General features: G+C 45.6%; 1 protein-coding gene across 1 annotated transcript in view; it reads right to left on the reverse strand.

The window, feature by feature from the left end:
• The window catches only part of SCRN1 (secernin 1), a 46,802-nt gene that overhangs the window by 14,110 nt on the left and 11,654 nt on the right, over nucleotides 1-21,038 (reverse strand). The window contains exons 2-5 of the mRNA XM_070424501.1: nucleotides 18,049-18,208; nucleotides 7,123-7,304; nucleotides 3,531-3,733; nucleotides 252-446 (exon numbers count right to left, since the gene is read on the reverse strand). Of these exons, the coding sequence (XP_070280602.1) occupies nucleotides 252-446; nucleotides 3,531-3,733; nucleotides 7,123-7,304; nucleotides 18,049-18,207 (739 nt within the window). The 5' untranslated portion in view covers nucleotide 18,208. The remainder of the gene's footprint in view (nucleotides 1-251; nucleotides 447-3,530; nucleotides 3,734-7,122; nucleotides 7,305-18,048; nucleotides 18,209-21,038) is intronic.

Consider the following 21,038-nt stretch of genomic DNA (forward strand, 5'->3'; position numbering starts at 1 on the left):
AGTATCACAATGATGTTAGTGTTTAAACAGCAGCAGGAAAATTCTGTGGATGAGAAATCATCCTATAAGAATAAATGCAAGTTGTCATCCTGTGTGAACATCAGGACCTTTAGTACAAGTTGGTCTCCAAATACAAGGTCTATTCTCTACTCCTTCTCTTTGCTCACCCTCCTAAATTCAGACAAGTTCTCCAAAATAACTGTAAGACAAAAGGTGTTGGAGGGAGAAAGATAAGCAGTGTAATAACTCACCTTCTTGCTTTTCTAAGCTGTCTTTGCCTGCACAGCAGTGTAGATGGTCATCAGCTGGAGAAAAAACTTCAGAGAAATTGAACTCGTCCTCTCCTGTCCACCAGCCTTGTCTCTGAGCATAACTCCTGAGCTCGGGATGCTCTGCATCGATCTTGGTGGTGAGTGAGAGCTGATTGCAGATGCACCTGACGCCCTCTGCAGAGAGTGCAAGGCTCAGTTAGTTGGAAATACACTTACAAAGACTTAATCAAGAAATGCAAATTTACAGGGAATCCCTCTCCTGCAACCTGACTTTAACTACAGGGATGGAATAAATTCCATTTTTGAAGAGAGAAACAGACAGTCCTTGGTCCTCTTCTGAGAAGATCAGCTACATTAGTTGGTGAGAAGGTTTGACCAATCCTGACCGGCATTACCACATTGTAAATGAGCAACCATCACAAGATCTTAAATTTATAATCAAAAGGAAACATGTGAGGCCCCTCCTTCTGGCTGAATAAACCCATGCATTTACTACTTACGAGAAAAGTGAAAGGTTCTTTGAAAGAAGCATTGAGCGACTAACAAGACTTGTGAATGTCGCAACCATGGAGAACCTTCCTCCCCAGTTTAGTCTTGCTCTACCTGAAGAACACCTTCCACCACCACCTCCCACCCATATATGTGTGTAGTTTTTTTAAAAATACAAATATGATCCTTCTTCATTCAATTATTTTTTCAGGTCCCAACATTTAGAAAAACAGAGTGGCCCTGATAATGAATAGTGTTAAACTAACAAAATGTACCTGGACATAGCATGTTCCTGTGTCACGTGTGCATGTGAGAAAAATCTATGGGAATTTTTTCTCATAAAAATGTTAGTATAGCTAGATACATCTGAAATCAGGGCTGCCTGCTTTCTGAGGACACCCCTGTGAAGAATCTGGGTTAGGGCGCCTGTTCTCCTATGTGCTGGAAGGCTGGCTATGGCTTCTTCAAAGCCTGAGCTACAAATACACTGAGGATAACCTGACCTTCAAGCTTCAACACGATGTCCAGATCACGAGGAAGTATTCACTGACAGCTCAAAACAGCCATTCATGGTTGCTGCTTCCAGGGAACATGTTTATCTTCTAAATACTTGAAGAATGAAGTAGAAAAAGACAGCCTGGACTGCAAGCTGCACGGAAGCCATTACTGCCTGAAAACCAGCTCCTGGAGGCAGGGTCAGGGCTAGGCTGAGTTCCTTCAGCATCTTCTGCTTCATCAATGTGAGCATGCCTGGCCGATGTCCTTTGCCTTCATCTTAGAGGTCACCAGAAGTGTAAAATTATTTTTTAAATGAAAATAAATAATAGCTTTGGCCTACATAAGTGGTTTTTGACATTATTCACACTAAGATATTTTTAAGTCTTGTGAATAACTCCACATGTTATTTTCCTAGAAAGCTGATTATAATAGACATTTGCTTTCAGGAATTTTAGCATTCGAGGGGCAGAGTTCATTAACTCCTACTGCAGTCACACAACTGCTGAGATCAGAGGACGTGAAATCAATGAGTCCAAGGAATGGCTGGGGTTTTTCCCCTTTAAATATTTAGTGAAAGGGGACATGCATTTTGATGAGATGGGTTTTTAAGTTGTACTTTGAAGTGAGACTAAGCTTTTGAATGCAATTATAGATTTTTAAAAAGTTTTACATTCTACTTAAAACAATACGATTGTCCTTCAGCATGGACCAGTAGCCTTCTTGGTGGAGCTACGCAATGGTAAGACTTCATTTTAGAAGAGATTTTTTTTAAAAAAACATATTTTATTGAGTTTTTACAGAGAGGAAGGGAGAGGGATAGAGAGTTAGAAACATGGATGAGAGAGAAACATCCATCAGCCGCCTCCTGCACACTCCCTACCGGGGACACGCCCGCAGCCAAGGTACACGCCCCTGACCGGAATCGAACCCGGGACCCTTCAGTCCCCAGGCTGACGCTCTAGCCACTGAGCCAAACCAGTCAGGGCGAAGAAGAGATTTTTTTTAAGTGAGTCTTAAGTGCCTGCATCGAAGGAGGCTTAGAGACCTGGCGGGCCACACCAGCTACATTAGTTTTGTAACTACTGTGGAAGTAGGGCAGGCAGGCACACCTGGGTGTATGTGGGATGTACGTGGGTGGAGAAACACTCTGAGATTGCCTCAAGGTGCAATCCCTTGTAAGAATTAGAAGAAATCGCCTCCTCCTCCAGGCAGACACGGCCTTTGCACAGCTTCATCAAGAAACCACAGCTAGATCTCACTGCCTCAACGATGCAGTAGATCTGCTTCTAACGCAGCTTAGGTTTGGTTCCAATCACCCTTCAGGCAGAGATGGCAAACAGGTGTCACCCCTGACATCATTTCTGAGGAGCTGGAAGAGACTTCCTGGTAAATTCAGTTGAGAAAAATACACAGACCAAGTATAGGTTCAACAAGAGAAGAGTTCTGTAGCCATGTCTTCCACTGGCATGAGAGCAGAGAAATGCTGTGAACGTGATTTGTATTTGTCTTCCAGGCCTCAGGATATAAGGGGGGCTTCACTGGCCAATCCTTTCTTAGAACTCTTTAGCCCTCTGGAAGCCCTGTAACCCACTCTGGGATTCCATCCTGTGCAGTATATGGGGGTGCTGAGGCAGTGATACAAGACAGCCATTCCCTTCCCCTACCTCCCCCCCACCCCAGCAACACACACACAATATTTCCTTCCTCAGAACTATCTTAGAACAAGATGCTGCAGGAAGCACAGAGCAGTAATTTATTGGACAGTAAATCCTTCTGGGTGGATTTCCTAGCCTCTGCTGTTCTAGAAACATTGCTTCCAGCGACATGGCTTGTTGGCCCAGAGGAACTCAACGGTTCGCAGACAAATCCGAATTCCTCTGTTAGGGGAACATTCCAAGCACAAAGAGCTATAGGACTGGGGTGATCAGGGCAACTCCCTGTTGTAGTAATTCATTGACCTATTGTGAATGGAATGGAAAAGATCACTAATCCTTTGGCCAATTCATCAAGAAGCAATTTGGATCATGAAACCACTAGTGGTCTGAATTGGGTCCTGCCCAGAAAGCAAACAGAAAATAGGAAATGTTAGGAGGATGCTTCCCAAGTGGTGACCTCCCTTCCCTCCGGGTTCAGAAGACTCCAGCTTCCTCTCTAGAAGATTCACGGCAGCAGAGAGAAGGTCTCCAGCAGCAGCACAAGTCCTGTGAGCCCAGGCAACATCCATCCCGCCTTCTCTGCCCATAAAGCTCTTCGCTATGCACGCCCTCTCACCTGTGACTTTCTCAGCAGCCCAGTACTTCCCTATGGTCTCGAGCACCCAGGCCTCCTCACGATCCACAATCAGATAAGCACTCTGGAAGCTGTGGCAGGAGCCTGCATCTTCATAATAATTCCCACCTTGCCCGTGTTCTTCCAACAAGGCGACGATGACATCTAGGGCTTCCTTGGCTGTTGACCCTCTTTCTAAACCAAGCCTGGAGTGAGGAAACCAGAGGAATAGCTCAGACATTTCGTACCGTGCGATTATTACCATAGCAACCAAAGATTGGGACGAGGCTGAGTTATGAAGTGCGCCAACATGTGTAAATATGTTAAATACGCAGGCCAATATGCAGGCAAATGAACAGTGCTCTCACACGTTTGGTACAAAGTCATGGGGGTGTTTTCTGTCTTTGGGCATCCTCCACCCACACAGGACCCCAGTGGCTCAGCCACCTCCCCTTCTCTTTTCTAGCTCCATCTCCCAGGGAGCTGGCAGGCTCTGCTCTAGCTTTTAGCAGACCTCTTCTGTAGGCTTATTCTCCCTCTTGCCTCTATTCTCCTGCCTCTGGGCAAAAGGAAATCTCTGCCCCATCCAGCCTTGTTCTCTGTTATGCTACATCAGGTAGTTTGGTTAGTAATAAAAGTGTACCACAGCCAGCCATTGTCTTCGGTGCATATAACTGTCTCAAGAGACCTCAGTAGGAAAGGGCTGCTGGTTAGGACGCAATCAATCCTTTTCTACATATTTCACCTCCTGCCTATCAGCGTATCTCTGCTGGGGTGGCTTACAGCTTCGGTTGTCCAAAAGCACATATTTCTCTTGAAGCGAAACAGCAATCTCCTCCCAGCCCTTCCAATTCATAGACCCCCAAGAGAGGGCACAGATCTTGCCTTCCATGTGACCTTGGGAAAGCTACATAATCTATTTAAACTTCAGTTTTATGTCACCTAAAAAATAAAAATCTATATCATTGGGTTGCTAGGAGGATGGGTTTTATGAGATAATGACCATGAAAATATATAGCACAAGGGCCCAAGACCAAGTAAGTGACCGGTAAGTTGTGAGAGGTAGCACACCATGGCCAAAAAACAGTTGACTGAGAAATAAAGGGACCCATGTTCAGTTCTGGTTCTGCTACCCACAGCAGCATGACCTTAAGTAACGGAGCCTTTCCGAACCTGGTTTTCTCATCTGTAAAGTGAAAACAGTACGACTTCCCTCTCTGGCTGATTTGAAAGAGGAAGGCACATGCTAAGTCCTCAGTAACTGTCCATTTATTCATCTCTCCATTCAAATCACAACTCTGGTGGCTGGAACAGGGTCTTAGAAGGAGGTGATGGAGCCGACCACAAGGGGAGAACAGGCCAGTTCTTGGTGAACGTTCAGTGTGAGAAGCAATCATTATTAAAGTTCACCCAGCTGGATTCTTCCTGAAGGGACATGTATTTCACTGGGCTGCCAGGGAAAAGAAAAGGTGACAGGCTACGGATTTATTCTTGTAAGAGGCTTATTTTCATAGTCAGAAAATTATATATCAATTCACTTGGCATTTCTGCGTTTAAGCTTATTTAGGAAGACTTGGTGCCAAGGCAATGATTTGTGAAGCTGCATCCTAAGACCCTAAGAGAGCGATAAAAGACTGAACCCATTAGAAGATTGCAGTAAATCAGCTTTCCATTAAAGTGGTGACCTTTGCCAGTGCTGTAAATCCCATGCCACAAATACTATGATAACTCAAAATGCAAAGTGATCAATGACGCATACAAGGGGCAGACTTTTCATTGTTAACTCTCCATGTGCAGGATTTCTATGAAGGATGGTGGTAAAAATATTGGGACGGCTGTCAAACATAATCTCAAAACTTGTTACTCCATAATTTCATTCTGTTAAGAGAAAACTCATGGTAATCATGAGGCTTTTTCCTCTTCTCTAGCTCAGGGTACCTGCTCCTCTGAGTTTGTAAGAACCAGGAAGAGTGAAGACAGGTGAGGCAGGCACAAAGGCCACATGCTACCAAAAGGGTGTCACTAGCAGGCCCATCCATCGTTCGACAGAAGCGGTGGGCCACAGAGGTCTCTGTGTAAATGTGCAATTTCTCCCTACAAAACCTACAGAATATGAAAATCAGCACTCCTTTTTACAGGATGTTAGCTTTGGGGGGTTCGTTAGAAGTCATCCAATCTAAGGCCTCACATTGGACAAATGAGGAAACCGGAGCCCAGAAAGGGGATGTAACTTGGTGTATCTACACCGAAAACCCTAGACCAGTGGTCAGCAAACTCATTAGTCAACAGAGCCAAATATCAACAGTGAAAAATTGAAATTTCTTTTGAGAGCCAAATTTTTTTAACTTAAACTATATAGGTAGGTACATTGTTATTAACTTAATTAGGGTACTCCTAAGCTGGCCTTTGCTAAAAACGTCCTCAATCTGATTGAGGTATGTTCAATGAGGTCGACCCCTTCCAATTCTCCCATCCACACTCGTCTTGTATACTTGTTTCGTCTATCTCCTTTCGTTCATCCTCTCTATATGTCCAAACCATCTCAACATACCTTTCTCAATCCTAGACACTACATCTTCTTTCACTCCACAACGTTCCCTAAAATTAACTTTACTTAAAGTTTTAAGTCAACTTCGCACTGTACGTGCGCGCCCGCATGTGGTATTTTGTGGAAGAGCCACACTCAAGGAGCCAAAGAGCTGCATGTGGCTCACGAGCTGCAGTTTGCCAACCACTGCCCTAGACCCTGGCTCCCACCTAATCTTCTTTCAACTGTGTCCGAGACTCCGCTGTGTTTCACTATCTCAGAAAAAAGAAAGCCATCTCAGAATGTTGTTTTGTTCCAGCCCACCCTCTACTTTAGTCACTCATTCCTAACTCCATCATTGTTCGCCTGCTATGCGCCAGGCACACGGGTCCTGGTGCTTGTGACACAGTAGTGACCAAGCAGACAAGGACCCCTGTCCTGTGGGTCCCTTCTGTCATGTGGTGGCTGGAAGAGGAGGGAAAGATGACTGAAGGGTAGAGGAGGAAGGAGGGAAGTGAGCTCTGACCTTTTCTCCTTGGATCTTGTCTATTTTATATGTTTCCTTGTTCTTTTATATATTTTAAATATATTTCAAATACCATAAACTTCACCCATTTAAAATATACAGTTTAGTGGTGTTTAGTTATATTCACAAATTTGTGCATCTATCTCCACAATCTAACTTTAGAACACTTCCAGCACCCCAAAAAGAAGCCCCGTGTCATTAGGAATCACTCCCACTCCCTGAGCAATGATTTATCTCCTCTCTGTTTCCAAGAATTTGCCTATTCTGGCTACTTCACAGAAATGGAGTCATACAATACGTGCCCTCTTGTAGCTGGCTTTTCTCACTTAGCATCATGTTTTTGAGATTCATTATGCTGTAGCACATATCAGTACCTGATTATTTTTTGTTGCTGAATAATGTTCCACTGTAATCTATTCCTTTTCTTTCCATCACCTCAAAGTTTATAGCAAACGGCACACACATTCTCTGGAAGGATTGTGTTACGAAATATGAGGTCTGGAGGGAGGTAAATCCTGTGCCCACCCCCTCACCACACATACCTGACCAGATCCATCCCCAGCAAGGCTTCCGTCTCGGCGGCTGGTTCCCTGGCATTGACCGCTTCGTTGGCTATGCACACTCCATGTTCATTGGCCCCCATTTCTGCCCCCCAAAGCCAGGCAGGTCTGCTGATCACAATGGCATGGGTCTTGGGAACTTGGTCGACGGAAATGTAAGTACACTGGAACATGAAGACAGGAAAGAAAGGGCCATCAGCTGTAAGGTACCACTAGTTTTCACCTTGGCACTTACACTGAACCACCACATCGACTACAGACGGATCAAATGAATAAACAAGTAAAGACAAGGCCTTGAGAATACTGGACTTCAAAGACACCCCAAGTCTCAGTGCAGCTCACAGGTCTCCATGGTGACTGTTGTCTTGCCAGCCACTTGGTTTTCAGCCTCTTTGTTTCCAGACAGTCCTTCCATGAGGCTCATATCTATGGCGGTCATCTTCTTGAACCAGGGGCCAGCCACTCTGAATATTCCGTGGCTGGTCATTTCAACAGACACAGATGAGGCGCAGCATTTCAAACAAATAGTTGCTTGTTCTTATTTACAAAGATCCTTCTCTATCAGAGGTTTCAAATATTGTTAACAGTAGAGAGCCCTGTGTGTAAAAGATACTGTACCTGGAAGCCTGACATAGAAAACAGACAAAAGGGAAGAGGCTTCGTCTGAAGAAGGGAGGTCCCTAAGCCTCCTGCAATGACCCCTGGGGTTCCCTGGAACACCGTTTGACAACCTACACGATTGCTCCAATAGTAGGAAGGAGAAAATGACAATACCTTACATTTCACTAGTGCATTCAACGCACACTCTCTTATACACTGTGCTTCCCTGTCTGTGCTGCCTATGAGGTGGACACACAGGAAACAGTCCCAAAGAGGTGGATTTCTAACTGCAGTACATGCACGGGGAGTGGCGCGTCTTACCTTCTCCCGGGTGCTGGAAAACGAATGAGCCCATCTAAATCTAACTATTTCTTTCAAAGTGTCTTCGTCCTCAGAACCCTTCCTTCACACAAACTCTTTCGTGAAGACAATAAAAATGCTCAAAGTGTATTGAGAGGCAAATGGAAGAATAGGCGTGGGACTGGGATTGGTAACTCTGAGCCTTACCTGCTGGTTCCTCCTCTTCCCTCCCCACTTTGGGCCCCCCGGGAGAGCTCGGCTGGATAACTAACCCAGGTTATCCAGAGGGGCCTCTACCCGGATGGTCTAGCCGTCTAGGACACACTCTGTGTGGTGGGTGCAGTGTTGAAATCATGGCTCTAAATTACACAGAGCACTTTAGCTCTCCAGGGAGAATTTTATCAAGGACAGCAGCCATTTACATTTTAAAGGAGGACGCTGAAAGCATTGGATCAACTGCAGCCTAAGATCTTTTTTTTTTTTTTTTCCAACTGAAGACCCAATTTTATCGGCTGAATGCCGCCCAGTCTTCTGCATTGATTTCCCATAATCTCTAAACCACAGGTAGCAGAAATGCACACTCGTTGGCCATGTGACATCTGTACCTCCGCCATCCATGGTTAGATATTGCTGTGCCGTGGGATAATGTTATTTCACTTGACAAATATTTGTAAACTGAAAGCTAATGAAATCTGGAGGTTGTCAAGACAACCTGGAGTTTTTCATGGCAAATGAATACTAAAGTATACCCTTGAAATGTTTTCTCTTATTCGGTTGCCAAAAGTCATTTACTTTACAAAAAATGATTCTTTTAGAGCAAAACCTGGCCAACGCAGTAAACCATTAAACTATTCTACATGTAAATGAAGTTTACATCTTAAAATTGCACGCTTTTATGTAAAAAATAGTTCAGGCGTTGACCAACACTTTCCCAAACCCCTGTGCATGCTGAGCTCCCGTGACAATTCTGTCTTGAAACAATAAGGAAGCAGGAAGGGATCTCAGGCTCTTAAGCACAGATATCACAATTTTTTTACAGGCAGAAAAAAGGGGAAAATAAGAAGTGGGTTTACTTGTTGGCCCTCAAGTGCATTTTTACACATTCATTCCCATTTCACCAGTTATTTATAGCACACCAACCACACACAAGGCGCTGTGTGCTAAGTGCTGCTGGCAGATCAATCAATGAGCTGTCCAGTCCCCATCCTTCTGGTTGGGAAAGAAGAAGAAGGCACAACTGCTCATTACTAGGACCCCAGGCCCGCCTCTGGGAGTGTCACTGAGGCTTGTCTATTAATATGTGCTGCTTCTTGCCCCGCCCCCCCCCCCCCCCCAACCTCCTGGAACCTCTGGTCAATGCAATCCTGCTCTGCTTTTTCTTTTTCACACTCCATTCCATTTATCCCCTTCTAACGCACTATCTGACTTATGTACTGCATGAGCGGCTGATGTCTGCTCCCTCCACCAAGGCAGGGAGGTGTCTGTTGTTCAGTTCACTGCTATATCCCAAATCTGGTACAAACTAGGCATCAATAAACCTTTCTTTGAATGGATGAGTGAATGGGTGAATGAATGAATGAGTAACAAAAGTCAGAGGGAGCATAAACAGAGATTGGAAGGAAAGGGGGAACACACCCTAGTGGTCAGCAGCTTTATCAAGTAGGTGACATTTGCATTGATCTTGAAAAATGAACCAGACATCAAGGTATTCCAGACAGAGGTCAGAGCCTGAGAAGAGGCAGATGGGGGTGTCAAAGGTGTGCTCACCGGCAGGGAAGTCCCCTCCTGTACCACTCAGGAGAACCACTGTGACGTCACTGAGTCACAGGACTGCAAGAGCTCAGAAAGTGATGCCTGAGAAAAATGTTGACAGTTGAATCAGAAAGACCATATGGTCTTTGTGGGAGTTCAGAATATATGCAGCCAACTTTTCAGGCCAAACTCAGAATGAGGAGGAAGGAAGGAGATCCCCAAGCAGCCAGATGGGCAAGTCAGTCTCTCCTAAGCAGTGGGTGGAAAGCTGACACCCCAGGTGCCCCTCATATGCGACAGAGCAGGGGGCAGGGAGATGGGGTGTGGCCCTACCCAAGCCTTGGCCAGCCTGGAACACCTACTCCTCAGGGCATCTTTGTCAGGAACCACAGAAGCCTGGGCCTAACATGGGCCCTTCGGTGGCTGCAGTTCACACACATGCTATTGTGTTTGCAACCTGACTAATCACATCCAGGTCTGGGAGGGGATGGGAGGACGGACCCGCTGGGCTCATACAGACGGGTTATTTAAAATCTCACTTCAGGAGCAAGCCTCGAAACAAGGAACATTTGCACAAGGTGTAATCAGCTGAACTTTGTAAAGCCAGCTGCCTAGAACATGAACACCACAGGCCGTCGTTTTTCAAACGGCCTTCACGTTTGCCACATTATTAACGAGGCAGAGAGTAAGTGGGGTGTGAGGGAGCAGAGGCCTCACCAGGAAAAAAATCCAAAAAAGCACCCAAAATCGTTCCGTGTGCCAAAAACATTTTGGTTCCCCCAGTCAAAACTCCTAGCCAAATGTCTATCAGAAAAGAAAAAGAAAGCACTCACCGCTTAAAAGATCAATCTTTACAGGGACGTCGCTGGCATCGGCTTCGGTTACTAAGCTGTGAAAGTGGTGAGCAAATTGTCTTGCTGCCCCACGTCCACTCCTAACCAGCCTTTAATGAATCAGATCTGCGGGCTAGTGTGACTTCTGGGGGCCAAGGCCACACAATAATAGGAGAGTGCCCAGAGTGGGGGGCGTGGGGGCAGACTTCTAAACGTCAGAACTGCCCGATCACGAGGTTTTAAAGATATTACCTGAATTGAGCTTGCCACTCTCTCAGGTGGCTCCTGGGGACACATGCCGGGTCAGAGGATAAAAAGATGAGCCTTGACAAGGCCCTAGAGACAAGGACAGAAGACAATTCTTCTGCAGAGCAAGTCCTCTATTGTGTGTGATTGTCTCAAAAATGAAAAAGCAAGATCAGCTTCATGCTGTCGCCTGCCCCTTGCACATTCCAACACATACTATTTCTGGATCTCACCCCATGGAAGGAGGGCCAGAGACACACACAATGGACGCTTCACTTCGTGAAACACGGCCATTGTGCCTCTCCTCCGGGGCTCAGCGGGGGGAGCGCCGCCCTGGCACCACCAGCGAAAGCCAATGAAATGAGTTGATGAGTCAGCCAGACTTCTTAGGGTAGGAGAAGGAAAGGCAGGGAAATGGGATGCTTCAGAGAAATATTTTTAGTTTTGGAAAATTTGCAACTCTAAAGCAGCCTTGCTAATTATCACTGAGAGTTTTTGCTTAGTTCATTGATGTGGGTTTCATTTACTTACTAGAGGCCCAGTGCACGAATTCATGCACAGGTGGGGTCCAGCCGGCCCGGCCTGATAAGGAATGATCAGGCTGGGCCGGCTGTGGGGAAGGGCCGTGGGCCGTTGGCCGGCCGCCCCCGCTCCCTGTTCGAATTCCTGGTTGAACTCCCAGTTGAACTTCCTGTCGAAGGGACAACTTGCATATTAGCCTTTTATTATATAGGATTTTTTATGTGCGTTGTGTTTTTTTTAATCCCAGTGTCTTGTCTGCTACTTGACTGGTTTTGAAAATATGCCTTTAAGGTTCAGATGAGTCTAAATAAAGACAAACAAAGATGCCCACCACATTTTATTTCCCTAAAGCTGTAAGATGATTGAGGACAGGCAGTGCAAGGCCTGGGGTCAGAAGCAGGCTTGGGAGAGGGGACATGATAGAAGGACAACACCTGCTAAGCCACACTCCCATGAGGCGAGGGAGATGCTTCTGCCTCCACACAAGACTGGGAACTCCTGCCGCTAGGAATGAAGAGAAGAAAACAAAACAAACAAACGGACAGAAGTGGTGCACTCTCTACCCAGCGGCCACAGAGCTGTGCTCAGCTCTCTTTGATTCCAGAATGACCTGAGCTTCCTACTGTGAGAGATAATCTTCAGAATTAAAACTCAGATCACACACACACACACACACACACACCATAATCCAGGAAATTACTCCTCTGCTTCCTCACCACCACCACCCCCCACAGGGAGGACCAGGGCTTGAGGAGAGGTTGGGATGTGTCCCATGATGTACGGTGGCACAGCATCCTCAGAGGGGACCGAGGGGCTTTCACAAATAGCTACATATTGATCCATCCTATGCTGCAACCCCAAGAGGAGTTGTTAAAAACTCAGAATCGACAGAGAAAGACTAAAGAACATAAAATAAAATGCTCCCATCTGCCAACCGTGCAGCTGATTGGAAGCCGTGTAATTTTAGAAACTGAGGAATTATGTATGGGCTGGGGGACCCGATCTCTTCCTCTTGCAGTCTCAAGCAAAGTGAACTTGACCTACAGTAGATGATAGATGGACAGGCAGACAAGTGGACAGACTGAGAGGAGGGTGGACAAATTGGAAGGGAGGACCACCTAGAAAAATGGGCCAGCTGGGCGGGTGTGTGGGTGCGTGGATGAGTCATCAGGATGACTTTCTGCACATGGTTATTCTCAGAACCTGAGCTTCTGGGACCTCAGCACTCAAGTATAACATTTCTAGGAAAACCACAGACTGTGCGTGTTTAAATTGTCATGAAATGGCTGAGGAATAGGAGGGTTTTGTGGGAAGTTCTCACTCTTCATATAGAAAAAGTAATTTCTATATGCTAGCGAGGGCTGTTATGAAAGTAACATGATCGTTATGTGGCTCACAGGCCCACACGTGGAAAAGAGCCCGTCACTGTGTGCCTGGAACAAGTGTCAGGTGCGACTGCAAGGGAATGAGAGGCATGCGCCCGAGTCTGGAAAGCAGATTCGGGAGCACGTGCGAAAGAGTGGAGTTTGGGAACTGAGACATGGGATCACAGAATCTCTCAACAGTAGTCAGTTCTTTAAAAGGCGGACGGGGAGAGAACAAATATCTCGGCACAATGTTCTCCTTAGAGTTTGCATCGTGCTTCACGTGTCAGCTCACGTGCTTCACAAAAAGCCCTGTCACCGTGGGTGTTGTGATCTCCAGCTGGCAAGTGAGGAAACTGAGTCTCAAAGACCCAAGATTCAGTAAATGGGAAAGGCGACACTGGAACCCAGGACCTTGCCTCCTGGGCCAGAACTCACCCCCCGACCCCCAGATGCAGATGATGGTACATTTCAATTGATTTATAATGGCATAAAGCGCTTCATGTTCACAGATGATTGGCAGGCTAGAGGGAGGAGGGGGTCTCGGTGATGGGGCCTTGAAGGATGCATAGGAGTCTAGCAAGTGGGTGACAGGAGGGGAAAGGAAGGACATTCCTGGCAAAGGATAGAAAAAGCAAAAGCACAGAGAAAGACAGGTGTGCTGTTTGTTCAAGAAATGGCAAGCAGCTCAGTGTAGCTGGGCTGATGGTGTGGGCTGTGAGAGGACAACTATGACGATAGAAAAGTAAGCAGGAAATTGTACAGCGCTCATGGAGTTCAATTACTACAAACTTTACCCATGACCCAGCGATCCTGGATGGAAGTGCATCCATGGCTATGTCCGCACGTGTACAGAAAGACTTATGTGCAATGTTCTTCATGGCTACACTTCCTAGACTAGCCAATATTCCCAGTGTCCACCATAGAGGACTGATTAAATGAATGATGGAATATCTCCTCAATGGACTACTATCAGCTGTAAAAAATTGTAATTTCCATGAACAGATAGAGAAACTCTTCAGAAAGTGTTATCAAACCAAAAAAGCAAATTGTAGACCTTTTCTAGAAGTGTAAAATTATATATTTAAAAATCAAGTTTCAGAATACTGTATATAAAGTTACTTTCATGGAAGAAAATAAAAGGCTAAGTATTCATATTTATGTCTAAGAAATGAATAGAAAGCGTTACATAACAAGGAAATCTGAGTAGATTGGAATAAAGGAGAGTAAGACTCCTCACTGGAAACCTTTTTTGTATCACTGAATCGTTAAACCACATCAATATATTATCTACTCAAAATGTAAAATTACATTTAAAAGTATCTTTACCCAAATGAGTTAAAAATTTATGTTCACACAAAAAGCCTGCACACAAATGTCTCGGGCAACTTCTTTCATAACTGCCATCCCTCCGATGCAACCAAGATGTCCTTCAGCAGGTAAAGAAAGCTAACCTACGGTGCATCCAGGCGAGGAATATTACTCAGCACCGGAGAGAAAGGCATTACCAAGCCTGGAAAAGACTCGGAGGAACCTTAAATGCATATGACTAAGTGAAAGTGACAATCTGAAAAGGCGACAGACTGCGTGACTCCAACTAGATGACATTCTAGGAGAGGCAAAACCGCGGGGATGGTGAAAAGATCAGTGGCTGCCAAAGGCTCCGGGAGGGAGGATGTGGGATTTTTAGGGCAGGGAAACTATTCTGTATGGTCCTGTAATTAATGGTGGGGATGTGTCATTATACATGTGTCCATAAGGTGTACAACCCCAAGAGTGAACCCTAACGTAGACTATGGAAGGTGGCAATCCTGGCTCATCAGTTTTAAGAAATGTTCCACACTAAGGCAAGGTGTTCATAACGAGGGAAACTGGGGGTGGGGTGGGGGTGGTGAGGGGCTATATATAGGAGCTCTCTGTACTTTCTGTTCAATTTTCTGTAAATCTGAAACTGCTCTAAAAATAAGTATTCATTTGGAAGAGAGGAAAGAAAGGAAGAGTGAGCAGGGGGCCAGCTGGGAAGAGTTCTGAAGGGCACACAAATCAGACTCTCATCCTATAAACACAACACAACATTTTTAAACAAGGCAGTGACAGAGCGGTGGTCTGGGGGACGGGGGGTAGGGGGGTGAATTCTGGTGGCCCTGCAGGGATCAGACTCCAGGACAAAGAGATGGGGCACCAATAAGCAGATTATGAAAGGGGGTTGGGTCTGAACGGGATGGGGCCGTGGGAGGAAAAGGGGACACGGGAGAGGAAGCAGCAGGACTCAGCGACAGCTGTCCCTGTGCACCAGGGATGAGTGGGAAAATGAGGGTCATCATTTTCTAGATTAAACTCTGAGGCAAACAGTGGAGCTGTTCGAATCCATGGAGCAAATGAAATGGGAAAAATGAATTTGCTTTCGGACATGTGAGGTTATTGTACCTGCAGAGTCTGGATGTGGAAATATACGGAGGCAGCTCAAGACACAGAAGAGAGGTCAGGGGTGCCTGAGACACTAATCCTGGGGCATATCAAACCACACTGATTTGTGCAAGGGGACAAAATTCAACCTACAGTGTATTTTAGTAATAATATACCATCGGCTAACCAGTGAAATAACCTATTTCTTAACATGATTGTAACCACTAGACTAATATATTAATGTATTTAGCCTATTCCCCCCAAAAAAGAAAATAAGTTTTTCTAAAGTTATTTCAGACATATTTATATAGTGGTCCCCCTTCATCTGCTGGGGACACATCTAAGACCCCCAGTGGATGCCTGATAGTACCAAACCGTATAGATACTATGTTTTCTCCTATACAAACATACCTATGAGAAAGTTTAATTCATAAGTTAGGCACAGGACGAGATTAACAACAATACTAAAGGTAACATAGAACAATTGAAACAGTACACTGTACTAAGTTATGTGAATGTGGTCTCTCTCTCAACATACCTTATCGTACTGTACTCCCCCTTCTTCCTGTGATATGTGACATGATAAAATGCCTTCAGTTGAGAACTTTCACCTTTTCACCTAAAAGAAGCACTTCGCGGCCTCCCTTTAGCATGTCCGAGTTGCCAGCATCACTACTCTGGCGCTTTGGGGCATTATTAAGTACAATAAGGGTTCCATGAACGCAAGCACTGCGACGCCAGGACAGCCCGAATCTGGATGGCCACTAAGTGACTGAAAAGACCTTTAACAAAATGTGACACCTATTCCGTAGGTGTTTTTACTTTAAAGTACTCAAAATAGGAATCGATGTGTACTTTCTAACATGATAAAGCTCTGTGAATCTCAGACCCAAAGCCAGCATCTTACTTAATGGGGAAGGTTTAGAGCAGTGGTTCTCAACCCTCTGGCCCTTTAAATACAGTTCCTCCTGTTGTGACCCAACCATAAAATTATTTTCGTTGCTACTTCATAACTGCAACGTTGCTACTGTTATGAATCATAATGTAAATATCGGATATGCAGGATTGTCTTAGGCGACCCCTGTGAAAGGGTCGTTTGACCGCCAAAGGGGTCGCGGCCTGTAGGTTGAGAACCGCTGGTTTAGAGGCTGCCCCACTCAGGTCAGGCTTAAAGGCCTAGAGACCCACTCTGTCCACCACTGTTAACACTGAATCCAAGCGATAAGCCCATCAGACAAGAAAATAATTGGAGATTTTAGAGCAATCAAACTATCTCTATTTGCAGGTGTTATAACCATACACCTGGTAAGCCAAAAGAGTCGATGGTAAGAGCTGACACAGCCAATAAAAGAGTTTTAATAAAATTAACAAAATACAGGAGTCATCATAAAAGTTTGACAACACACTGGGAATATGGAGAAGCAGGCGTTGTCAAACATTGATGGTGGGAATGCCAAATGGTAGACCACCGTCAAGGAACTTTGATTATATTTTTATAAAAGTGCATACTTATTTACCCTGTGACCCAGCAATCCCATTTCTAGGCACCGATCCCAAAGAAATACTGACAAAACTATTTTACTTAAGCTCCCAAAATAGAGATTGATGGATAATTTTTTTAACATAACAAGAAAATATAAACCAAGACCAGACCCTGTGGGAGACAAAGCGTTATTCACTTCAGCACTGTCTGTAATAGCAACACACTGGAAAACAACCCACATTTCCAGCGATATGGGATGGATTAAACTCTGATACAACCATAGAATGGAACCTCATTCAGCTCTGAATGAGGAAGAGAGGACATCTCTGTATGCCACATGGAGGGATCTCCAGGATCTGGTTTTAGTTGAAGAAAGCAACGTGGAGAAAAGTGTACTGTGCATGGCATGTCCCGTTCACCTGAGAAAGGAGGGAATGGCCTGCATGGACAGGCACATGTGGTTTATTACATAAACATGTCGTTGTTTTAATGAAAGAATAAACCAAAAAAATTCCCAAACATGGTGACCCACAGGAGAAACAGGAAATGAAGTAAATGAGGAAAACAGAAGCTAGACTTCTACAAGTCTACAGGCAACCCTTGTTTTATTGTGCTTCACAGATGTTGCTTTGCTTTGTTTTTTTTGTTTTCAATTGCAGTTGACATACAATATTTTATTAATTTCAGGTGTATCCATAGTGATTAGACATTTATCTAGCTTACAAAATGGTTACCCCCACCACCACCACCACCTCTACCAATCTGGTACTCAACAGATGTTGCATCTTTTACAAATTGAAAGCCAGGCATTTCGCCAGCAAAAAGATTACATCTCACTTTTATCATGATACTCACTCTATTGCGGTGATCTGGAGCCACACCTGCAATATCTCCAAAGTATGCCAGTACCTTGTTCTGTAGACTTGACTTTGGAACCATGTAAATATTTTACTTAATCATAAAATAAGGGCCATAGCAATAAACATAGAATTCCCCATATGACCTTGGTTTTTTTTGTTGTTGTTTTTTTAAATATATTTTATTGATTTTTTTTACAGAGAGGAAGGGAGAGAGATAGAGAGTTAGAAACATCGATGAGAGAGAAACATCGATCAGCTGCCTCCTGCACATCTCCTACTGGGATGTACCCGCAACCAAGGTACATGCCCTTGACCTGAATCGAACCCGGGACCCTTCAGTCCGCAGGCCGACACTCTAGTCACTGAGCCAAACCGGTTACGGCATGACCCTGTTTTTAAGGCTATAAACAAACCTAATGGAATCAACAGAGCCAACATGACCGTTCAGACTAGTGAGCAGACGTCATGGAGGAAGGCGTGCTGGGCAGAGCAAGAGAGAGAGAGAGTGAGGGCTAATGGAGAGGCTGCAGTGCATCACTCACCTCCACCTTGCTCTCGGGTTCGTGATCGGCAGCCGGGAAATACACGACCTCTTGCACTTCATCCCTGGGCCGAGCGGAGTTTTTCCCGAACACCACCAGACCGTCCTTAGCACGAGGCGGGAAGGCCACCAAACAGCAGCTCGGAGGTGCTGCAGCCATCCTGAGAAGAGAGCAGAAGCCAGAGGCAGATGGGATGGGAGCTGGCGAACGGGGGACACGCCACCCGCGAGTTGATGGAGCCTAGTTCACCAGCTCAAAGGGTTTAGTATTGAACTGTGTGCAGCAGGCTCATTTCGGTGAGATCCCAGCTGGCAAGTGACGGTGGGGCGCCTGGAGTAGAATTACGAAGCCACAGAGACCAGATACCGTTTAGTGCTCCGTGGGATTAAACAAGCTCAGATCTGCAACAAACCGCAGTGCCAGCCAAAAGCGCATGGTGTCAGGGACAGGAAAGGAGGCTATTGTTCCAGGCAGCAGACGCATGCACATTGCAATCTGTCCTGGCACTGGGACAAGAAATCAACAGACCTTGTCACAGTGCCCTGCACAAGTGTCTCGGATCTAGAGGTGCATAATAGATTGTGGGGTGGTGACAGAAATGGGTCTAGGTGGAAAGAGACTCCCCCTTTTTATCTAATTCTACTCCATCTCAATGACAGAACACCCCAGCACCTCCGCCTCCCCTCCCACCTCTCCCGCCGGCTTGTTCTCTTCTACCTGGTCATGGAGCATCCTCACTGCTCGATCCTTCTCTCCTCCTTTGATGTTCTTTCCTCTCTGGGAAAAGTCCTCCACGCTCAGAGCTGCCCTTGTCACTTACACACCAGTGGCCCACATGTTTAACTGCAGCTCAGTCCTCTGAGCTCCCCTCCCAACGGCCTATGGGCTATCCAAACCGGATCTCGTCATCTTCCCTAAGCTGGTCCCATGTCCAAGGTTCTCCATCACAGTGGCCAGCTCCACACCCAGCCCACAAGAGCACCAAGACCTCAGGAACCATTTTACCATCTGCTTCTCCATTGCCTGCCATATCACCACGCCCTGTAGGTTCCATCTCCTACATCTCCATGGAAACTCACCACTGCTCTCCATCTCCACGACCACCCCCTGCACCAAGCCCCGCCATGTCTAGCCTGGCTCACTGCGGTAGCCTCATAAGGGATGACTCCATACAGCTATTATACACCACCCCCACTCCCCCTCCCCCCCCCCCCCCAGACATTGCAACCAAAGTGGTTTTTTTAGCAGGAAGATGTTTTCCATGTCATTCCTACTTGAAATTCTTGATAGGTTTCCCATGGCTCTGAGACTAAAGACCAAAATCTGATCAAGTTCATGCCGCCTCCCCAGCCTCATTTCCAGCCTCGCCCCTCCACTCTCTCAATGCTAGCACACTGGCCTTTTGCCAGCTCCTGCAAATTCCCAGGGCCTTTGCACAGGCTGCGCCTTCTCTCTTGAGCACCCCTTTCCCTGCTCCCTGCACCAAAACCATCTGCAGAGCTAACTACAGCTCCTGTACATACCAGCTCAAATGCTCTGCTCATTTATGTCACCAGATAATACAAACAATCAAATCTAAAATATTTGGGTAACTATTTTATTATCAACAATCAATACTTAGTCTCCTACCCCCCCCCCCCAAAAAAAAAAGTCTAAGCAATAGGAAGGCAGGGACCATGTCTCTTTTGCATACTGCTGTAAACCCAGCTCTACACAATGTCTTCTGCGGGTAGATTTTCAATAAATAATGAACAGGTGTCCAGTTCTCCTTTCTTAATAGTCCACCAAACAGAACCAGACTCTCTGCAACTCTTTCTCCCCACACCTCTGCCCTGGCTAGAATGACCGCCCTGCTCTTAGTCTTCGTGAATATCTGTCCAAATCTGATTCAAAATCCCTTTCTTTCAGAAAACCATCTATTAAGAACTCGGTCATTTCCTCAGCATCCATAGCACTAATGCATCCAGTCTGTTCTAGGATAACGTGCACCTGTTGCTTGTACATGTACTGCTTCCTCTTCAAGTAAAGCTCCCTGAGGGCAGGACCCGTGCCTCCCAACTAGAGTTGCTCTTTCCCCCACCCCCTGCTATTATCTATTGAGCCAACTATTATATTTGTGTCATTATTTACCCAACTTAAATATATTTTATCTTACAAACCTGAAATATAAGTGAGAAGTAAAGCACTGTTCTCAGAAAAGCAACTGGGATTCAAAACTCAGCGCCACTACCCACTAGCTGTGTGACCCTGAGCAAGTCACTTTACCTCTCTGAGCCCAGGTTTTCTCTTCTGCAAACGTTGTGCCCCAGCCCACAGGTTTATCAGGAGTGTCAAATGGAATGATGCTTGAGAGCATATTTTTGCAAACCCTGGAGGCTACATGAGTATAACATATTTTATTTGGTTTTTCACTGTTCAAACAGAGCAGCATCTCAAAATTTCTGTTGAGCAAGCCAATCAAAACCAACTCACGTCACTCATAACAGGGCAGATATCAACTTGCAGAGTCAGCAACATTCTAGGTTTGGAAACATCTTTTTGAGGGACCGTATTGCTCCATCTACTTCCAGGCTACTTCAAGTTAGCCGGTACTTGCACACCCGGGGCTGTCAGAGTTCCTCCCTGCGTTGCTCAGGGCAGCCTCTAAGTCTGAAAATAATTCCCTCCCAGCTCAGAGAAATAGGCCCTCTCTGCTTTGTGAGAAAGAAAAGGCAGAATGATAAAGAGACTCCAGTTCTTTCTCCCCTTAACCTTTCCCATGTTCACAAAAACTGCATTATCTTCAGACTTCAGGGAGGCGGGGCGGGGGGAGAGAGAAACAAAGACTCTGTATGTGCAAGAGAGACCTAGAATAATTATAAGATAAAGTGCCTTTACAGAGGGTCCCTAGAATTTGGGGGTGGGAGCAACTACTGACTCAGCCAAATGACGTGAAACAGACCAGGAGGAGATGAGATGGAGAAAGGCCACATCTACCTGTGCCCGTTTGC

Source organism: Myotis yumanensis, unplaced genomic scaffold, assembly GCF_028538775.1.
Source record: "Myotis yumanensis isolate MYYU_CA2020_CCGP unplaced genomic scaffold, mMyoYum1.0.hap1 SCAF_9, whole genome shotgun sequence".
NCBI lineage: Eukaryota > Metazoa > Chordata > Mammalia > Chiroptera > Vespertilionidae > Myotis > Myotis yumanensis.